The sequence below is a fragment of the Rhinolophus sinicus genome, linkage group LG02 (genome assembly GCF_036562045.2).
Source record: "Rhinolophus sinicus isolate RSC01 linkage group LG02, ASM3656204v1, whole genome shotgun sequence".
NCBI classification, from domain to species: Eukaryota; Metazoa; Chordata; class Mammalia; order Chiroptera; family Rhinolophidae; genus Rhinolophus; species Rhinolophus sinicus.
In genome coordinates, this window is record NC_133752.1 from 35,316,000 (window position 1) to 35,337,815 (window position 21,816).

The 21,816-nt window shown below is 35.7% G+C and overlaps 1 protein-coding gene across 2 annotated transcripts in view; it reads left to right on the forward strand.

The window, feature by feature from the left end:
- The window catches only part of PPP3CA (protein phosphatase 3 catalytic subunit alpha), a 296,871-nt gene that overhangs the window by 204,489 nt on the left and 70,566 nt on the right, over positions 1 to 21,816 (forward strand). For both annotated transcript variants that reach the window (XM_019757673.2, XM_019757674.2), the window contains exon 3: positions 16,758 to 16,882. In XM_019757673.2, the coding sequence (XP_019613232.1) occupies positions 16,758 to 16,882 (125 nt within the window). The remainder of the gene's footprint in view (positions 1 to 16,757; positions 16,883 to 21,816) is intronic.

The window sequence follows — 21,816 nt, forward strand, 5'->3', positions numbered from 1 at the left end:
GCCATGTTCCCTCTGAAACCTCTAGGGAAGGATCCTTCTCTGCCTCTTCCCGCTTCTGGGAGCCCCAGGCCTTCCTTGGCTTGTGGCAACATGAGTCCCATTTCTGCCTCTGTCTTTACATGGCCTCTGTATCTCTGTGTCCATAGTTTATGTTCTTATAAGGACACAGTCGTACTGGATGAGGGCCCACCCTAAGGGAGTATGACCTCATGTTAACCTGATTATATCTGCAAAGACTTTATTTCCAAATAAAGTTACATTCATAGGTACCAAGGCTTAGGACTTGAGCATGTATTTTGGAGGATGCAATTCAACTCAATATCTAGTATCAGACAAATTCAAAACAGAGGAACGGATGTCCCAGAAGCAAGGAGAGTTCAGCAACGGAGGGTAGTGAGAGATCAAAGAACAGGTAATATTTTCAATAGGCATTAGGGGTTTCTGTCAAAATGTAATACAGCCCAAACCAAACTTCTGGGCTAAGATAAAGGAAACTAAGATTCCAGTCCCCTGTAGGGGCAAATTTGGGCCCACATCCTAAAGGACGTGCAGTACTGAACAGGATGTACATCTTACCGAGATGGAAGCTGTAAACCCAAGTGGGCCCTCAGGACCCTGTTCACTTTTGGAAGTGCCTTTCCTCAAACGTGGAATAAACAATATCTTGACAACTGAGGTGTTAATATAGTCTTAACAGCCTCGTAAGCGCAGCATTATAGATTTAGATTGCCTGGCCAGTTTCCAACACACACAGTTAGATTTCACTTATGTAAGATGCGTTTGAATTCTCCCAGGGATGAAAATGTGTTTGCTTTATGATTGAAACACTTAACTAAGAATTTGCTCTGTATAGCCATTAGACATTGTCTGCTCTTGAGAGTTTTACTGCTGCATAAGCATGAGACTGTTAGGTTTGTAAGTTTTTTAAGATACTGTGAATAAAAGGTACATCATAAATAGAGGTTTGTGACAATCATCTATGTGTCTATACCATCAATATTTCCAGAGTAACCAGTCTTGATTTCCCAAGTTGAGGATTTTGACTGAGAGTAAGAAGCAATATGACTGAAATGTTAAGAAACTCATCTCTTTTGTATTTCAGTCAGAAAGTCTTGTAAATACCATGTTAATGACAACTGTGGAAAGAGAAATATGGAAAGTGTGCTTAACGTAGAGTTCCCTAATCCTTACAGGAATTTGAATCAATGTAAGATTAGATCATCCCCTCAGTGGGTTTTTATATAGTTGTTTCGTTTCCAGTTTTCCATGCCTTTCTAACACTTGATCTTTGTATGAAAACGGCTGCCATCTTCAGAGATATGAGTCATGGTACTTAAAATGTTTTCACCATATTTTAGACATCATAGGATGCAGTAGGAGAAGAGCAGAGTCTTGGCATGCTCAATTTTTGCATTCTAAGACCTGACCTTTCACAGTGGTTCATTACATGTATTAATTTAGCTCATGCACTAGGCTAGCAGACTCCACAGTGTCTAATTTCATTTTGGCTTTTTTCTTTTTGTAAGTATTATGTGTATGTTTGCCTATATATGTATATGTGTGTGTGTGTGTGTGTGTGTGTGTGTGTGTGTGTGTGTGTCCGTCCGTGGGCACACACAATTCTGTGGACACAGTGATTGATTCTGGAGTGAGCAGGGGACAATTCACAGTTGTTCCATGGCTGTTTCGCTGGAATTGGTGGGTCCACCTCTGGTTTCAGCATGCTGGCAGAATGTGATGTGGCGGACACTCAGAGTCAGTCTAACTACTACAGCAGGAGAAATTAAGACCAGTGTGTAGAGAGAAGCGGATTTGAGAGTGAAAGTGAGGAAGCGTCATTGAAGCCCAGATCCATTTATGCCTGAAGCCCATGTTTGTATTTTACTGCATTGTATGGGGGGTACTATGCGTAGTGATATTTGTGAATTACGGATGTTCAAAGGTCTTGGGAACAGATCCTTCTTGTGGCTTAAGGATGTGTAGCATCTTATGCCCTCCCACTGATGTGCAGACAAGCATTTAGACTTCACGGCTGTCTTTGAGGCTTTGATGAATTCTGTTTCTCTGTGTTTTAAGACACATTGAAACTCCTGCTTCATTTTAAATACATTATATTTACAAACCGTGGAAAAAGCATTGTGTGCATCAATTAATAATTCAGAACCTGTGAATGTTTAGCTACTTTAAAATAATGAATATCAGTTAAGGGACTTCATAACTGATGGAAATTTAAAAACGTAATAAAAAATGTGCTGCTACTCAACACCAAAATAGTAATTTCAATATAATTTATTCATATGTAATTTCTATTTTAAATATTTCTGCAGTTATTTTTTTTTCTGATTCAGTCGTATTGTTTGAAAAGAGGTGAATGAGAAACCAGTGTCACTTTTCTTACACTTTGCATCTACAGATGTAAAATTGAGACCATCAGCTATCCATTAGCTAGGATTAAATAAAAGAAGGCAAAATACTAATAGAATATATACAAAACTGTTTATCCAGACTGATGCTCAAAATGGTATTTTAACGTTGAAAATATTATTGTGGTCAATTATTGAGGGAAACAGCTCCGATGCAGCACAGCTAAAGAGAGCTGTGGTATCACAGACATAGGGAACTCACCTTGAGTTACTAACCCGGCCACTTACGACATAATCAGATTTAATATTCACAACGACTGTGCTTGGGAGCTGTTGCTGCCCTTATTCTACACATGAGGAACGTGAGGCTTGCAGAGGTAGAGTGACTTACCAGAGGTGAGGTAGAATCTTTCCTCTTGCCCAGATCCCTTTAATGACTCCTTGTTGGATGAAGTTCAAACTTCCTAACTTGGATGACCAAACCCTTATTATCTGCTGTGTTAATTTGTACAGGTTTATCTCTTCATGTCTGACCTAGACTCCCAAGTTTACAGGTCTTTAAGTTGCTAAAATTTGTCACAAGTTTTGTCTTCAGTTGTGAGCAGTATTCCCTGTTCCCGACCCCACCATTCAGTGACTGCCTCCTTCATTCTTCAGGTTTCAGTGTAAGCACCACGTCCTCCAGGAAAGTTCACCAAGGCCACCATGCCCATTGTATTGTTCATTCATTCATCAAAGGTTTATTGAGGATCCCCTTTGTCCCAGGCACTGTCCTAGGTACTAGGAATGTGACAATGAACAAAGAAGAAAAAAACCTCTGTCTTTATAGCTGGTACTCTAGTATTATTATTTAGTTCAGTGTCCCTCATTCAATGCTTACTTCAGTGAGGATTGAGTATGTCTGAGTTGTTCTGTTACATTCTCAGGATCTAACACAATAGGATATTGCAGGAATGTAACAGGCATTTAATATTTATTGAATTGGAGCACAAGTGAATAACTTCATTTACTATTTAATTTCCAATGTTGTGTCGAAGTATAAGAATGTTCTGTTGGCCCCTTTATCTCTTCACACTGCCACTATCAAAATACAAGACTTCATTGTCTTATGACTATTATTGTAGTGAATCTTTAATTGGAAGTAACCTTGCTTTCAGATTTTCTACATCATTGGATTCTCCATAGAGCTGTCAGATTTATCTTCTTTCATTACTTGGATTGTTCTCTTCCTTAAAACTTCTCATGCTGAATTCCAAGTCCCCTTCATAATCTAATGTCACCTTTCTGCTCTAATTTACCTTCTGTTCTTTCACATATACTTTCTAATCAGTCCTTTTTTTTTTTTTTTTTTTGCAATCCACTTATTCTGGTTCATTTGCACTTTTCTACCCACAGATCCCTTCTTCTTATTTTCAGCTTACTACAAATTTTACCAACATTGCAAGTCACTTCCCTTTAGTAAGTCTTCTTTGACAATGTCAGCTAACCTTTATTTCCATAATTTCTGATTTCTCATAAGACTGCTGGCTGTATCAGTAGTATTCCTAAACAAATTTTAAGCATCAGAATCTACCCCCCACTTTTACCACCACAGCACACACACAGAGACATGCATGCGCACGCACACACACACACACAGAAAGAGAGAAATAAACTGTATATGGAACTCCAAGATAAAAAAATAATAATAATAAGAGCAGAGCTTATTGTAATAATGACTCCTAATGCTCTTCATGTACCATTTGCAGAACACATTTGAAGCCAATGTGTGACCTCAGTCACACTGGTCTTTGCTTAGTCTTACTGTTAGCAAGAGAAGGTCAAAAGTGGTAAGGATGACTTAACACTGCTGAGAGGAAAATTACTTATTCATGAAATAGAGGAAAGGATCATACTTGCCGTGGCAAACATTTCAAGCCCCGTGCTTTTGGCTTCTTACCACTTCCTAGGAAACATCTGTAGGAAACAGAGAATAGAGTCTGATTTTATTCCTTTCTCTAGTTCTGAGACATTTGAAATGTTAGAGAGCCTCTAGGCTAGGTCTCTCTGAAACTGTTCTAGCCATCACATGTCACATGTCCAGAGGTCATGGAGTGAAGTCCATGGTCCAAGGCTAGTGTCTTCTTATTGATAAAAGGTCAAATCAGCAGCAGTTAAGTAGTTGGAAACCCCATTTGGTCCCTATTTGTATGTGTAAGTCTTATATCCCAAGTATACCTTATGTATCTTGAGAGAATTGTATTTGTAGTCCTTTACTATAAAATTATGTATTCTTTAATTATTTCATAATACTATAAGCTTGTCTTCCCACCTATTTGAAATAATGACTTTTGTAATTCTCCATAGCACCTATCACATAGGAAGTACTTAATATTAGGTTGGTGCAAAAGTAATTGCAGTTTAAAAGGTTAAAAATCATTGCAAAAAACGCAATTACTTTTGCACCAGCCTAATAACTGCATGCTAATTAAGACTGAGTAAATTTTCCTAGTTTATGAAATTGTTGTATAAGATTTTTCACAATTTGTCCACTCTGCCATGTGAACTCTCCATATAAAGTAACAATTCATCATCATAAGACAAATCAAGTGTTCTTGTGTAAAATGTAGTTCAAATTGTGACATGACTAATAACAAAGAGATTTCATATTTAAAAAGATAGCCTTATTATGTATTAAGAACACTTAAAAATCATTGTTTAAAATACATTAAACAAGGAATATAGGAGATGGAAAAGTTCTGGAAATATAATAAAGTAAATCTGTAAGGAAATATAACTTAAAATTATGTGATTTTATAAAACAAACTTTTCCTTAGTAAAAAAAAAATCAGGTTAACTCACCAAACACATTATGAACATGTTTTTATTTTTTTTTTTACATTTTTGTCAAAGGAAAGGAAAAAAATTGATTGACAACCTTGATTGGTCTTTTTAGCAATTCAAATACATATCAAACATTCAACCTTTTTAATTGATGAAAATTAAACTAAATTTGAAATTATGATTACTAATGAATCATAAGTTATGATGACTTCGCAGCTATTTTCTGTTTTCCAAACACCTGCATTAATTTGCCATGATCACTCAGTTTATATGCCATATGTAATAATGTTAGACAAACATGATTTTTGCATAATTTAATTAGATATTTGTCAAATGCTGAAAAAACAAGAAACATAAGATATGTTCATGTTCAAATTAGAGACAAGCATATATGTAAATGTACAGCATATACAAAGATTTTATGGATGCTATGATTTGAGTTAATTTAGGTAACTGTGACCCCTGTTTTTTTCATAGAGATAAATAAAACTAATGCTTTGTATCACTGTGAAATATAATTTCCATAAAAGAAATCTTCAGTTGAAGGAATATGAGGTCTAAATTCAGATTTGAGATAACCTGTCACAACTTTTCAAAGTTTTAAACTGATACCTCCTTCAGATAAACAGAACAATCTCATACCCTTTCTTAATATAGTTTGAAATTTCAAAATAAAAACATCATTACTAAAAGTAAATGCAAAGTACGTATAATTTGACATTTATTTTGCGAAAAATTGTATATTCTCCTGTCTCTGTTAAGAAATTTGGCAGATTAGGTAAGCAGGCAATGGAATGATTTACCCATAGAAAATGTTTACGGGAGCCCTAAGTTTTAAACTCATTTTTCTTGACCATAAACCAGTGCTCAGAAGTTTCAGAATGGAGAGGGAAATACTCTGATGTCAGGAAGCCAATACATTTTAGCACCATTTTGTGAAAGTACGCATATGTCTTCTCATGTAAAGATGCTGTAAAGTTCTTGAGACCACATTTCAGGCCTTCCATTTTCTTCATTGTACCAGTATAAGAGAACACAAGTAAAAGTAATCAGTCTTTGATGTTGTTTACACATCCTTTTAATATAGCATATTTAGTAAATATTTCATGTTTCAATGTTTTATTCATTTTTTTTTCAGATACTAGCCGAATAAATAAATCTGAAATATCTGCTTAATAAAAGATAGATAAGGAAATGCTCTATTAAAGAAAACTAGGCAGACTTAAGAAATAAGCTTAATTGCTTTGTTAGAAATATTTTCCAGAAAATACTTTTTCTTAACTAATTTTCAAATGAATATGTTCTAACATGTCTGAGTTGTTCATATACTTTTAATAATTGCTGAATTAAAACTTCCATTTCCAAATATGCCTCATATAACAAAATAAGTTTGTATATTTTTACTGAGGAAATGGTAGCATTCATTTAATCCTTCTTTTTATTAAGTCATTTAAGGTTTTTTTGTTTGTTTGGTTTTTGGGATAGCACTTATTAGCTTTGTTCACTTATTAGTCGGCATGAATAGAGCTGACTACTTGAAAGTAGTGATAGCATAAAACCCCTTCTAATATACCCACTGCCTGTAATTGCCAAATTAATGATGACTATGTGGACTTTGGAATTAAATACCATTAATTTACTTTCCTTGAATTTTAAAAATATTGAAAACAAAATATTTTAAATTGTTAAAATTTGAGGAGTAAGTATCATCACAAGATAAGATGACTCACCTTTTTCCTATTTAGCAGATTTTTCTTAACTGAATTTTCCAAAAATCTAATAAGCGTTGATGTTTAAAAAAATCCATTTGCTGAAATACCTTGTATTTCTTCGATTTACTATGTCACTTTCTGCTTTTAAAATGTTACTACCCTTACACAGCCATGGAACAGAATGGTCTTATAAATGAGCTTTGCTACAAGAGAATATGAGGCTCTCTGGAAACTCGTCACGGTGCTGCTCCCACTGAAAGATCGGGAACATCACTAAAGCCATTTGGAGATATTTCCACTCTTAGAAAATGGAACTTGGGGAGCATGAGACCTAGTCTATTTGATTTCAGCTATAACAGCTTTCAACATATGCTAGCATGTATTTGGATAAAAAGTTGACAAAAAAAGAGCAACTTTTTGTATGTTTTATTTATGGCTACCTTGGTTATAGCTACTTAAATCACCTATCTAAATCTGGCAAAACATTCAAGATATTTCTTAGGTAGACAACCTCTGGAGTAGCTGCCATGTCTACGATTTCATGTTGTGTCAATACATTCCATGTGCCACACAGCATGTTAAGCTTTTTTTCCTCTTATGTCATTTAATTAAACCTATGTTAAAAAGGTCTATTATGAAGCCCCTTACAGATGAGGCATCTGAGGTCTCCTATAAAGATTAAGTATCTTGTCTTACTTACGCAAGTGGCAATTTACAAAGTAGGATGGTCAAAGCCTAAAGAAATGTCATAAAAAGAATAGAGTGTGCCTATATAAAGGAGGACACTGGGGAAAGCAAATTGGAAAAGTCCATGGGTTCTATAGATAATAAAGCTGATTCAGGGAGAATGAATAAGAAAGTGATTAACGAACAAGCCATAGCTTATTGACTAAGGTCAATCAGGAGGAATACACATACAGCCAAAATACTAACAAATAGCAATTATGAAACCGAGAGGTGTAGCTTCATACTCGGCATTCTTAACCATTACACTATACTGCCTCTCCCCAAGGAAAAAATAACATCCAGGAAAAAAAGAGTACTGTGGCCACAGCTCCCAAACAGTTAAAACAAAACAAAACAAAAAAACTCAAAAATTTAGGTTTGAAAGGCCCAGGACGTGAACATTAAGGATGGATCTGTAACTCCCAGATCTGATTACAGTAATGAGAGTCCATCTTTCAGGATTCTGGAGGGAGTGTTCATGGGAATCTGAAACCCGGGATTAGTATTTCAAAAAGTGAAGAGAATAATTATTCATTTATAAATAAATATATACAAGTACTTAAGTTATCAATTTTTATTTTTTTTTTTTACATTTGGCTGAAATTATATCAAATCATAGTGTTCATCCAATACTCTTGATTGGTGATGACAATTGGGGGTGTAGTGAACTACATAATGTAAACAAATCCACATATCAAGTAACCTAGTTTCCAGGACTGACCAAACTTGGACACATGAACAGAGTGATGACAAATTCAATTAAATACCACTATAAGTATCATATATACTTACTTATTACTTATCACAGCCATGATGATGACTTAAATAGTTCCGTAATGTTACTACGAATCCTTAATAATTAGGCACTTTCTTAAAATCTTGATTGTTGCTGAAATGGAAAAATCATGATAACAGATGGAAAAAAATGCATTCTTGTTCAATACATTAAGTTCTTCCAGTAAACAAAATCTTGTAAAGCATTCATCCCATGAAGGGGGAAAAAAAAAAAATTGAAAACTAATCTCAATGGTGAGAATACTCACCTTTAGATTAAAAAAAAAGATAAACACAAGTTTCAATAATTTATTTCTCTATTGATTGGAACGTACTGTGGACACACCGTGGTGCTGTGTATGTTTGGTCCTATACAATCGGTTTTAAAATGCAGACTATTCTAGTTTTTTTTCCATCCGGTTTTAGTTATTAATTGAGATCTAAGGGCTTCATGAAGGACTTAGTACTACTGGATTGTTGTGCTTTTTATTACCTATTGTAATCTACAATATATTCTGCTCTTGTTTTTTCAGTTGTCCTGTTAACATTTCTCATTAACACCGGCTAACAGTTTACGTCTTCATGAAACAGCATTATAAATATAAATAAATGTTTGAAATTATTGCGATTAATCTATACTGATGCCATTATTGTTTTGTATTTAATTTCATAGTTTCTTTTTTCTTTTAAAATGCTTGAAATTTTGGTGTTTAGGAAACTTTTATTTGATTTAGAGAGTTTTTGTTACTGTTTGATGCTAGCAAACAACAGTACCCTGGTTAAAAAAATCTATATTTTGTTTTTAACAAAGTACCTCATAATGTTTAACATTTGAAAAATAATATTCAGCATGGGGAAATATTATTTTGAAGTGTACCTCTTTCATGAATTAAACCCCTCTTATTTTTTGTTGGTTAGTTTATTTTACAATTGAAGATTTCTAAGGGTAAGTGAATGCTGTAATAAAACTTACTTTTATCTCAGTAATTGCCTAATTTCAGAAGTTTACACATTCTGCTAATAAACTACATATATTTGGGCTGGCTATTTTGTACTTGAATTTATCATCCACTAAAGATTACATAAGCCTCGATTATCAAGAGTGGGAAACAGATACCGGGTATGTACTTGTGTACCCACTGTGTATAACCTCTAAACACAAGATCTTTCTCTGCAAAATTTCAGATTTTGGGAAAGAAAACAGCGTTGTAGCAGATAGGGCATTCAAAATCCAAACCAATAAATTGAATAGATTAATCCTCTCATGCTGAGAATTAGACTTAATGATAGTGCCTTAACATTAGAAATTTTATTTTCTTGGGAAAATGTGGCTATTATGGAAAAATATTGGTTTGAATTAAATAAAGCTGAAAGTAGAATGGAACTTTAATGGTGAAAATTGCTCGGCGATTCAGTAATGTCTTTTCTAAAAGAAAAATTACAATCTATTAGTTTAGTATAAACTGGAAAAACTGGTAGAAGAAGTTATTCTATTTCATGCAAGTCTTCCAAGATGATAAAAGCCAGTCTTTTGGAGGAACTAAAAGGTCTTTATAGAAAAATAAATAGTGAGTCAAAAATTAAAAGCACTTGACTTCTAAATCATAGTACCAATGCAACTTTGAAATGTTGGTCCATTAAAAATCTATTTTTCATCTGCAATTTATTGTTTGATAGTTTTTTGTTTGTTTTTTAACAACTTACTCCTTTATTCCCAGGCATCCTGATTTGTATAAACTTTAACCTGGAATTCTATGATATTATGACATTTTTGCTTAGCGTTAGCAAGAAATTGAACCAATGATGTTCTTTGATGTATTTCCTTTTTATAGCCAAATAAACAAGACCAAGTGTGTAAGTCTGAGCATTAATTAAACGTTATTTTAAGTGTTTTATATGAAAGTATATATTTTATATTACATTTTAAAATATGTTTACTACTCAGTAGGATGGCAGTTTTATCAGAGTTTTTTAAAAGCTATCAGTTGCATAGCAATCATACTGGGACTTCATCCTAGTATGTTCAATACTGCCTACTGTTTACATTTTCTAATGTAATTTCATTGTCAGTGTGAATGTAGAAACAATGGAATTCTTTCAAAAAAATAATTTATAATGGATATACTTATTTGCAGATTCACTAAATTCATTTAGACATGCATACCTAATTACACATATGATATATCCATGGTTGTTGTTTTGAACACCTATCCCTTCTCATTGGAGAGTTACAAGCATTTCTCTAGTCAGGAGATATAAGGGAAAGTTTGTTCCTGGTTGTAGTTATCTTTCCAACTTCCTCCTTCCTCGGCCTGAGATTATTTTCTGAAGGGCCTGTTTGTCCTCAATGCGCTGGCCATTATCTTCTCTCCTTAGCAATGTGCTGGTTTTAGGGACTCTCAGACTTGCTCTGTGACTGTTTCATTGTCCAGCTTACTCAGCTCCCTACAAAGAGCCCGTTGTTAACTGCCCCAGCTGTTTATTGCCATTTCTCTTTAGCACTACTTTCCTTTAATCTACTGCGAGTAAAGTCTTCAATTTGTTTAATGACTCCCTAACTGCTGTACTGACCACTAATCTCCAAATAATTCCTCCTTTGTGGTGGGTGGCTTCACACACACACACACAAACACACACGCATATGCACATTCATTCATGTTTATATATACTTGAACCCCCTATGCCTGTGATTTCAAAGCTCAATAACTAGGTCACCAGCAATGACATTAGAAATAAAGACAATTCCCTTCCCTAAGAAATACAAATTTCTTTCTGTATGTTACTTTCTGTTTTCTACTTCAAAATTCTGTACTCCCCTTCAGACGACTTGGATCAAAAGTTGTTGGCACCATTCATGTGTGAGAATCGTTTCCAATACTGTTTTATTTTATGTGGGCTAGACTCATCAAAGGAAGAAAGTGATATTAAAAGGCAATTACTCAAAAGTAATTGTTTGCTTAGGTATCACTTAGCAGTTGATTATTTTGGCACAATTTGTGTGTCTCCTGCTAATAGAAGAGAGAAATGTAAGAAGTGTGTAAGCATCGCAGGACGTTAGTCACTCTTGCACCATTAGTTGTCCTGAGGATGTTAGAGTAGCCATATTCAAAACCAATTTAGTCACCTCATTTAGGGAAATAACCCAGACGGAGATAATGACATTGCCACTGTCTCACCAAATGGATTCAACAGCTCAGTGTACCCGGTAGTTCTTACTTCTCCAGTATAAAAACAACCATCATGTTGTGGCACATTATGTTGCCAATGGGTAAGGGTAGCAGTGATCCAGAAAAGAGAAAACAAAACCCTGTGTTTTATTTTATTATTTTTGGTGTGCTCATTTCATTAAATGCCATAATTCTACACATTTCTGATGGAAATATGTACAGTTCTGTTAATAATCTATTGAAGACATAATTTTTTTAGCACGTTCAGTCACATGGATTGCTCTTCAGAGAGATTAGAAGTGCTGTTAGACTTGAATGATGGTCTTGTATTGTGGTTATGTATTGATGATTATGTGTTGGTCCTGTATTGTGTACGGGAAGCCATTGTCAGGACAGAATATGGAGAGGTCGAATGGTTTCTTATAGGCAAAGGTATCAGACAAGGGTGTATTTTAACTCCCTATTTTTTTAAATTTGTATGTAGAACATTATCGTATGAGAAACTGGGCTAGACTCATGAGAGGGGGGAATGAAAATTGGTTGAAGAAATATCAATAACTTAAGATATGCAGATGACACCACCTTAGTGGCAGAAAGTAGCAATTTGAAATGACTTCTGATGGAACTGAAAGAAGAAAGTGCCAAAGTAGGACTGTATTTGAACATGAAGATGTCAAAAATCATGGCTACAGAAGAAATACACATTTTTAACACATTTAATTTGAAATTGTTAATTATTTTAATATATTTATTTATTTAATATATTGTTAATATATTTAGCTTACTTTGGTTTAGTCATCAATCCAAATGGAGATTGCAACCAAGAAATCAAGAGAAGGCTGAGACTTGGAAGCACAGCAATGAGTGAATTAGGAAGATCATCAAGAGCAAAGCTATGTCATTAGAGACTAAGGCTAAGATCATCCAAATCCTGTTATTCCCAGTTACTACCGTGTTTCCCTGAAAATAAGACGCAGTTGGACCATTAGTTCTAATGTGTCTTTTTGGAGCAAAAATTAATATAAGACCCGGTATGCTATATCATATCATATATCATATCATATAAGACGCAGTCTTATATTAAAATAAGACCGGGTCTTACATTAATTTGTGCCCCAGAAGACACATTAGAGCTGATGGTCTAGCTACGTCTTATTTTTGGGGAAACACGGTATGTACGGATGAGAAAGTTGGACAGTAAAGATGGCTGATAAGGAAAAAAAAACCTGATGCATAGGAAATACGGTATTGGAGGAGAGCTCTACAGATACCCAGGACTGCCAGGAAGGTGAAGAGGTGGGTCCTAGAGCAAATTAAGCTTGAAACATCTCTGGAGGCAAAAATGGCAAAACTGAAACTGCACTACTTTGGACACATCATGAGAAGGCAGGGTTCTTTGGAAAAGACAGTCATGCTGGGAAAAGTGGAAGGCAGCAGGAAAAGAGGAAGACCAAATATTAGGTGGATTGACTCCACAAAAGAAGCCATAGGCCTGCATCTCCAGGAGCTGAGCAGGGCTGTTGGACACTGTGGACATCGCTCATTCATAGGGTCACCAGGAATCGAAGTTCACTAAACATCATGTAACAACAACAAGGAGTACCTTTATTACCTGTATTGTGCTTCTATGCTTTTGGGCGCTTTTTCAACATTGTGGTTCTGTCATTGCTGGCCCCTATTTGGGTACCCTGCCCACCAGCAGTGTTCCATTGGGAATGTAAAGCAAATAACGGGAAACTAGAGGAATGCAGGAAGCAAAAGTGTATGTTGGTGAAGAAAGAGCTTGCCTGAAGGCATAATAGAACTTGTCAAAGCATGGTTGTTCTAGAAGTGCTGTTAAAACCAAGTGACAGTGCAGATGAAATGACCTAATCTCGGGGAATTGATGACTGTGACAGCCAAGCAGATAGCTTACCTTATTAGCTGGCATTTGTTGTACTGTACTTCTCTTTGGACACCAGTGTCTTAGGTTCTCAACAGGATGGAGGGTGGGGGCCATGACATTGCATAACGGTAGCTTCCACTCTCCATCCTCTTGGGTACCTCGGTTTGATTCCTGAACTTTGATATCAAAATAGTGCATGTTCCCAGATACCAGGACATTGGCATAACTCTGTTACCTTAAAGGTGAAATGCAACAGGCCTGAGCAATAGCTACCCTCAGAGGCCCCAAAAGAAATTTGATCTTTGTTACCATTTTTGTTAGGTTCATCCCTCTCTCCTATATCTCATCAAAGAATTACTTCAGTATTATCCTTTCACATAATAGGAAATCCTGTCTCATGGCAACCTGGAGTAAGCACTGAAAGTAGTTGCCTTTCAAATATATATATATATATCTCCCCCAGGTATAATTTATGTGAGGGGAGCCATGCAGACTGAGTGTGCCAAGACAGAAACTCAAAAGTATAGATAAGAATTATCTAAGAGCTTGTTATAAACCTGTATCTCTGAAGATTTTGATTCAGGGCAGAGAAGTCTATAGTTTCAAAACCTCCCCAGGTGTTTCTGATGTAGTACCAGGTGAGGAAATCACCATACAATGTGTGGGTACCCCACATCCTACTCCAGTCTTGAACATTGTTTTGAAAAGTGTTACTTAAAGACTTAAAACAAGCACCATCTCAGACATGTTGAAAGCCTTTGGCTTCCACCAAAGCAAACCACAGACCTGTCATCCATCTCTGCCCATCCCAAGGGCACCTCAAAATCTCTGACATCTTAGTTCATGGATTTCTAAATTAAGCACGGCACAGGCCTACTGGGAGAATCCTGGGGCAGCACATGTTTCATATGTACCTACTGGGTGGTAGGCACAGTTCTTGACACTGGTGAACGAGACTGATATGTTACCCAACCTCTTAGAGGTTATACTCCAGTGGGGAGAATCAAAGGAGGAATACACATGCCAATAAATCAAGATAATTCCTGTGAAGAAAGTAAAACAAGGTAATCGGACAAAGAATGATTTCAGAGAGGGGTAGCTCCTTTATTTAAGGTGGTCAAGAAAGACCTCCTTGCCCATGTGCCATGTAGCTGAGACCTAATGGATGAAAAGGAGTCAGCCTGTGAAAATCCAAGGGAGAAAGAAACTTGACTTTTTTGAGACAGAGAAAACTGGCTTCTAGGGAACAAGATGGGTGAATGGGATGGTAACTAGCTAAAATGGCTTTATCTTAAACTGATCTGTGAAATCCTTTGGTCTCCTAATAAAAATCTCTCCATTCTTCAGATATATTTTATTTGAGTTACTGTTTTCTTTTGTTAGGCTTTGAATTTTGTTATAATTACATGTGGAAGTTGTTTTCCTTTGCTGAATGTTATCATAAGTGGTCCTTACTGTGTAAAAGCATGATTTGAATTGTGGGCGTTCTAAGGTAAAGTGAGGGATAATGGGGCCTTCATATAAGTAACTGGATTTCAAGGTATTTGTTTTCCATGCTGAGTTTATAGCAATTGCTCTGCTGTTTTATATCATCAAGTAAGATCCAATAATTGCACTGATCTAGTATATCATTGAGATTATCTCTTTTCACGTAGTTATTATAGGCCAGAAAGAAGAGCTCACTTTTCGGTTTTTATAAAATTGCATATATGATAATCTACTTCTGTCCTCCAACAAAAGAAAAGATATCCTTAATGTTTGCATTGCCTAGAGCCCATTTATTTGTAAAATTTTGTAATTCTGGCTGCCAGATTATGCTATAGTTGTATGTCAGTTGCTAAAATCACTTGACTTCTAACCCATAGTCCACAACCTGAATTAATGTCTTAGTATTTATGTCATTGACATAGAGAAATAAAAAAATAATTGTCCTTGAATTTTTAGCCATGGCCAGGAATTAAAATAGAGGGATCAAAAAGAGAAAAATGGATAGGAAGGATGAGAAAGGTAAAGAAGATGCTCCAGGATGCCTTTCCCTCCTTCCTCCAACCCCAAGCACTAAAATCCCATTTTCTCGGGCACCTTGATATATTAGATACAACTATTTTGAAATGGCACTTTGATATAACATTTATCAAGTTCATATTAGGTTATAGGACCTCTTCTATACCCATTACAATAGTAACATATTTCTCACAATAGCCCAGTAAGGTAAGACACTATTCACTGACACATTCATACTATGATCTCTTAGTGTTCAAGAAACAGCCAGTGATGTTCATGATTTAATTGCAGAATCATTATAAAATATTCAATATCTTTACATATATAAAACATAAAATATTAAAAACATAATGTGGTTTACAGCAAAAGATTTAACTTAGGCAAATCTGAATTTAAACCCTGGATCATCCATGTTTAACAGTGACCTTGCCTAGCCACATAACGCTCTTAGCTACATAACCTCTCTTAGCTCTTTTACTTGTATGACGGGTGTCTGTGTGTTTGAGCTTTGAAAAATAGTAAGTGAAATAGCAAGTAGTGAATAAGTGGTTTTTTAAGAGACTACATAGCTCTTTCAAGAATTTTGGTTTGAAAGAGAAGATGAGAAAATTAAATATGAATTCCTGGTGATTTTTTGTACTTTTTTTTTTTAATGTCATGATTTATTTTTTTAGTATTTAACATCTGATATTAGAGTGCATCTTATAAAAAATGGTCTTTTAGAGTTTAAATTTAATTGTTTCTTAGTGTATATAATATAGTGATATGTTTTTTAAATATAATTATGTGTTTTATAGTTGATGGCATTTTAGATTCAATTGACTAGTTTTTATGATACATATCAACAGTTTTTTTTCTTCAGGAAGCAGTAACATTTAGTAATAATACAGTCAGACTTCAGTTGTATATAGATTATGTCAAATTCCTGAACCTTTATTGTCCTCACCTCTTATCTGCAAAAGGAAACGTCTATCCCACAACATTGTTAAATTAGAAAATGTGTATACATTTCTTAGCACCATGTCTGATGTGGAATTGTTAAATACACAACAGTAATAGCCGTTATTGTTATTATTATCTTTATTTTTCCAGTCAATCTGTGAATTAGTAGACCTGGATACTAGAGCCAGGGTTGCCACTAATTAACTTTGGAATCTCTGTCTCATTTTCCTGTTTTGCAAAAGAATTTTTTGGCTAAGATGACCTCAAAATTCTTTCTGGCTTTAAAATTGTATAATTTTATTATCTAGTTCAGAGTCTGAACATAATGTGACCATAAAATAAATTTCTTTGTTTCTTTCAGTTTGTGGGGACATTCATGGACAATTCTTTGACTTGATGAAGCTCTTTGAAGTGGGGGGATCTCCTGCCAACACTCGCTACCTCTTCTTAGGGGACTATGTTGACAGAGGATACTTCAGTATTGAAGTAAGTCATATCGTTTCTTTTTAGCTGCTCAGTAATGGATCAACAGTATCTTAGTAAAATAAAAGTTGTAAACATTATTGCCTTAAGGAAATCCCTAGTCTATAACCATGAACTTTAATACACTTAATCTGGGGATATTACATATCCCATTATCAGTTGATTTACATATCCTTTTTAATGTGTAGAGATGTTAAGGAAATGGCTCATGATGCAAACATTTACATTAGGTAATTCCATTTCCTTTTCAGAACTAATCAAAGTTGATTTAATAAGCAGGAATGTGTTTGCATGGTTATATCTTATAATTATGAGACAATAAGTTATCTTTGTAAATCGATAGTGAAGTGCAAGTGTGTTCCTTTGTTCGTGTGTGTACGTGTGAGTGTGCTTACAAGTGCTGTGTTTTGTCTTTTTTGACACCTGTCATCTAACTAGGGTAATTTGTCAAACTCGTTAATTAAAACAAAACAGATAACCTGTGAGTAAAGGTTCTTCCTTAGCCTCCCATCTGCATCTGCTTCAAGTAAGTAGAAATTACAATCAAAATAAAGGCAAGGATCTTGTTTTATTAACATGTTTGTTCTTCCTGGTGCTTGACATGGTGTCATACATAGAAAGAGCTCATTCAAATTTATTTTAAAAAATGGTTGAAATAAGGATAAGTTGTAAAGAAACAGAGCTCATGCTATAGTAGCTGAGATTATAAGTGTTCTTGGAAGAAAAGCATTAAAAAGAACAGCAATTTTTCTTAATTAAAGATAATTCAGATTTACATTAAGTCTCACACCAACATCACATATTTATAATAGTTGTATAAAACAGATTCTAGGTTTTTAAATTTTCATCATAATATTTTATTTACTGTAGGAATATTTAATGTTGGAAAACATGTCACTCCCTTAAACAGCTTTTGTTTTTAAAACTAGCGTACTAACTTTGTTTTTTTGGTTATTCAATTCACCTTGATTTACTGACTATATGTATATATATATAATTTTATATACATATATAATATTATATATATAATATTTCCACCAATATATTAATCCTTTTTTCATTTAAGGATCACACGTTTATTCATGATGATAAGGGAAAGGGAGGTGGTATTGGTAAATAAATTCAAAAGGAAAAAGCACATTTTTGGAATTTCTTCCATTTGGCAGACACGTATTATCAAGTATATAAAATATATATCCACTATGATCAGGACTGTAGAGAATTTGAAGAAATATATATATATATATATCTGTCATGCGGGAGATCCTGCTCACAGCGCCATTTGTCGTGCTGGGCGGCCTGCGGGGTCTCTGCTCCCGCTCCCCATACAAGAACGCAGGACATGGTGAGGCCAAAAAGGAACACCCACGGAGCCATAGGTAGGGGAGTCATACCACTATACTCTCACTGGAGGCTGGATCCACACTGTCCGCAAACCGCCATCCACGCTTGCCAGCCCAGCCGCCATCTTCTTGCTAGCCCCCATTCTTTCTCCTCTCTCTCCCTTCTCCCTTCTCCTCTGTTTGCGTAGCCACAGCAGTTATATTAGTGGCCAATGGCTCACTGGTTACAGCTGACGGCCAACTAGCCACAGCTGATGGCCGTGCAATCACAGTTGATGGCCATTTACTACCTGAGCCAGCACCTGTCTATGTGAGGCCGAGAGCCTGGAAACTACTTTCTGGGGCTCTGCCCCCACAATATCCTTGCTGTCTAGAAAACTAAACCTAGGTAGGAAGATATAACTATAAATAAAAGCTATATAGAATCAGTAGCCTAGAATAGGTGGTCATCCAGGATTAACTTATTATTTGAACTGATTATTAAAATCTTGTGATAAAGTAGGTACAGAAAATAATTGCCATTGGAGTGTAGAAAAGTGAGAGACTATTGAGAGCACACACATAGCTGGGGAAGACTAAGTCAAAGCACAAGTAAGATTTAGCTTGGAGGGAAACCAAGTGAGAAAAGTACAGAGAAAGAAACTAGTAAACCTCATAAACCTCATTCATGGGCTAACTTGACCAACTTGTCAGGGAAGTGTGATTAGGTACATTTAAGACCTTTGTATCACATTAGGGCTCATACCTGCCAAGAATAAGAAAAGAAAAAACAAACAAACAAACCTGTGTAATGGTGTTTCGAATCAGATAGAAATTTATTTCTCTCTCCAGTAAAAGCCTACAGATGGGCAGACCAGGCTGGTGTGACAAACATGGTGCCAGGGCCCAGGCTCTTCCTGCCTTGTTGCTCTGATGTGTGTGGCCTCATTCCCAAGGCAACCCTATGACCCCAAAGGGCTACACCAGCTTCAGACATCATGTTCCTACATTACATTCAGCTAGAAGGAAAATGGAAAGAGAAGGCTTGTCCTCTCATTTAAGGATGTTTCCCAGAAGTGGCACAGTCACTTCAACTTGCATCCCATGGACCTGATTTGTTCATATGGCCGTAGGTGATTCAATGTGTAGCCAAATGTAAGAAAGACTGCAATAGGCAGAAAACAGCAGGGGATGTAAAGAGCTTCTGCTACGTCCCTTAACTTAGGGTTATATGGAGTCTAAGTAAGTATTTTAAAAAACTATTTTAGTAACTCTAAAATTCATCTTATTTATTTAACATTTATATGCTCCTATGAAAGGTTCTGAGGATAAATGAAATAGGTATTCTACTTTCCTTGAAATTTACCTTCTAAAGCAACGGATGCCCAAGACTACCCTGTTGGGAGTGATTATTTTTATCAGCCAAATGATGGAATGTTATGTGGGAAATTTTTTTAATATCATAATATTTGTGATTTTCACCTTAATTTGTCAACGTTGTTTTTTACCTAATTAAAGACCTAATTTAAAGAATTAAACTGTTTCTTATTAATTTTGTAAGAAAGATAAAGCATTAAATCATGTGTTGCTTGAGTAACAATGGCACAGTTGGACTTCTTTATCTCATCAATTCCATTTTTTTAATATTTCTTAATCTTATTGGTCTTTATTTACCTTTTATTTATTTACTTGAAGAGTTCAGTCTTCTGAATGTCTGGCCTCAATCCATCTGTGATTGCCTAAACGCTCCCTAATTAGAACTGTTTAGAACTCTCTTTAAAGTAAAGAAGTTGAGAAGCAGTAATCACTAATTTGTTCTCCAGCAGGTTTTCCTTAGTATACAATTAATCTAGGTGTTTGAACTATGAAAGTTGTGATATTCCGTGTAATACGCACCTTTTAAAATTCAAGCAAAGGATCAAAGAATGAAAGCAAATGTTGGTGACATATCAAATGTAGGTATCATAGGACATTTGAAAGTTCTGAGATGTATATATCAGAGTCCCCATCATCAAAAAGAGCTCTTTAATTAAGCTCCAAGAGTCTGAGAGTACAGCTCCAGGGATTTGCCACATGAATACAGAAATGACGAAAAATATGATGGCCTCATATGTAAAAATGATCCATTTTAATTAAACTGTGACCTTTGAGGGACTTTGGGATGGCTCAGTGATATTGTCATACTTAATACAGAACAGATATTTATGTAAAATATACTTACTGAGAATACTTTGTGGCTTTTTATTATGGATTAAGGACGCTGCCATTGTTTGCATGCTGTAAACGCTATTGTTTGCAAGGTATAAATGATCTCATTTTTTCCTCACTGCTCTGCAAGGAACATATAAATGTCTTTCTTTTATGTGTTCGGAAACCTAGGCTCAGAGAGAGTCACATACAAAGTAAATGGCAGTGCTGGGATTCAAAGTTTGTGCTTTTTGCACTACACCCCATGCCTCGGCAGTGTCTTCAGTAAAAGAACCACAAAAAATGCACACATCAGGAATGCAGAAATGGATACACACTCTCACAGTCGCTCATGCGTATGCAAACATGCACACACAGCCCTCTCCCCACCCATAATATTCTGAAGGTCACAGCATTCACTATAAAATATTCTCTGAGTAAACTGCTGTTGGTTTAAGAAAAATCCTAAAATAAGAGCTCAGTTGTCCAACATATATTACCCTGTTTCCCTGAAAATAAGGCCTAGCCGGACCATCAGCTCTAATGAGTCTTTTGGAGCAAAAGTTAATATAAGAGCTGGTATGTTATGTGTTGTGTTATGTTATGTTATGTTACGTTACATTACGTTATGTTACGTTACATTATACTGGGTCTTATATTAAGTTTTGCTCCAAAAGACACATTAGAGCGAGTGTCTGGCTAGGTCTTATTTTCAGGGAAAATGGTATCAGAACAGGCTTCAAAGTTTCTTGATTCATCTCAAGATTTCAGGGCACCACTGCAGGTATTCTCCTTTGGCTCTTCTCTGGGCAAAGAAGAGCACTTCAGTTTAATTTTTACCAAATCAGCTTTGAAGAGTGGGTTCAGATTATATTCAATCTGTGTTGGGTAGTATTTACAGGCACTCGGTAATGTTACTGTGGGCAGTGCATAGAGCTCATTTTGTATACTAGCTCCCTGCCTCTCTCCTGTCTTCTCTTTTTGCCAAGATTAGAAACCATTCCCCACAAAGTTAGCCCAAATGAAACAAGCAGGCTTTTGAGTAGTGATGAAAGGAGTAATTTTGTTTGGGGTAATAATTTGTCACACACCAAATACCATCCTCTTTCTGGTGATTGCATTATAGTACCTGATCTCTTTGATCAAGCATATGTGTATATATAGGTCCATGTGTGAGTGTATTTGTCTGAGAACACAGGGAAAAACAGAATTGCAAACAGGCACACACAGCTGTTTCCTTCTATTCACTTCCTCAGGCTCCCTTTCTGCCTGGTATTGCCTGGAGCTGAGCAGCAAGCTCGCCCCCCTGCTGTACTTACATCCAGAACTCAGCCCAGGCCTCAAACACGTTTAAGCACGAAGAGTTGTGTTTATTAGCTGTGAACTCATAGACTAGAATGAACCACAGCACATCAAGCAATGTTCCAT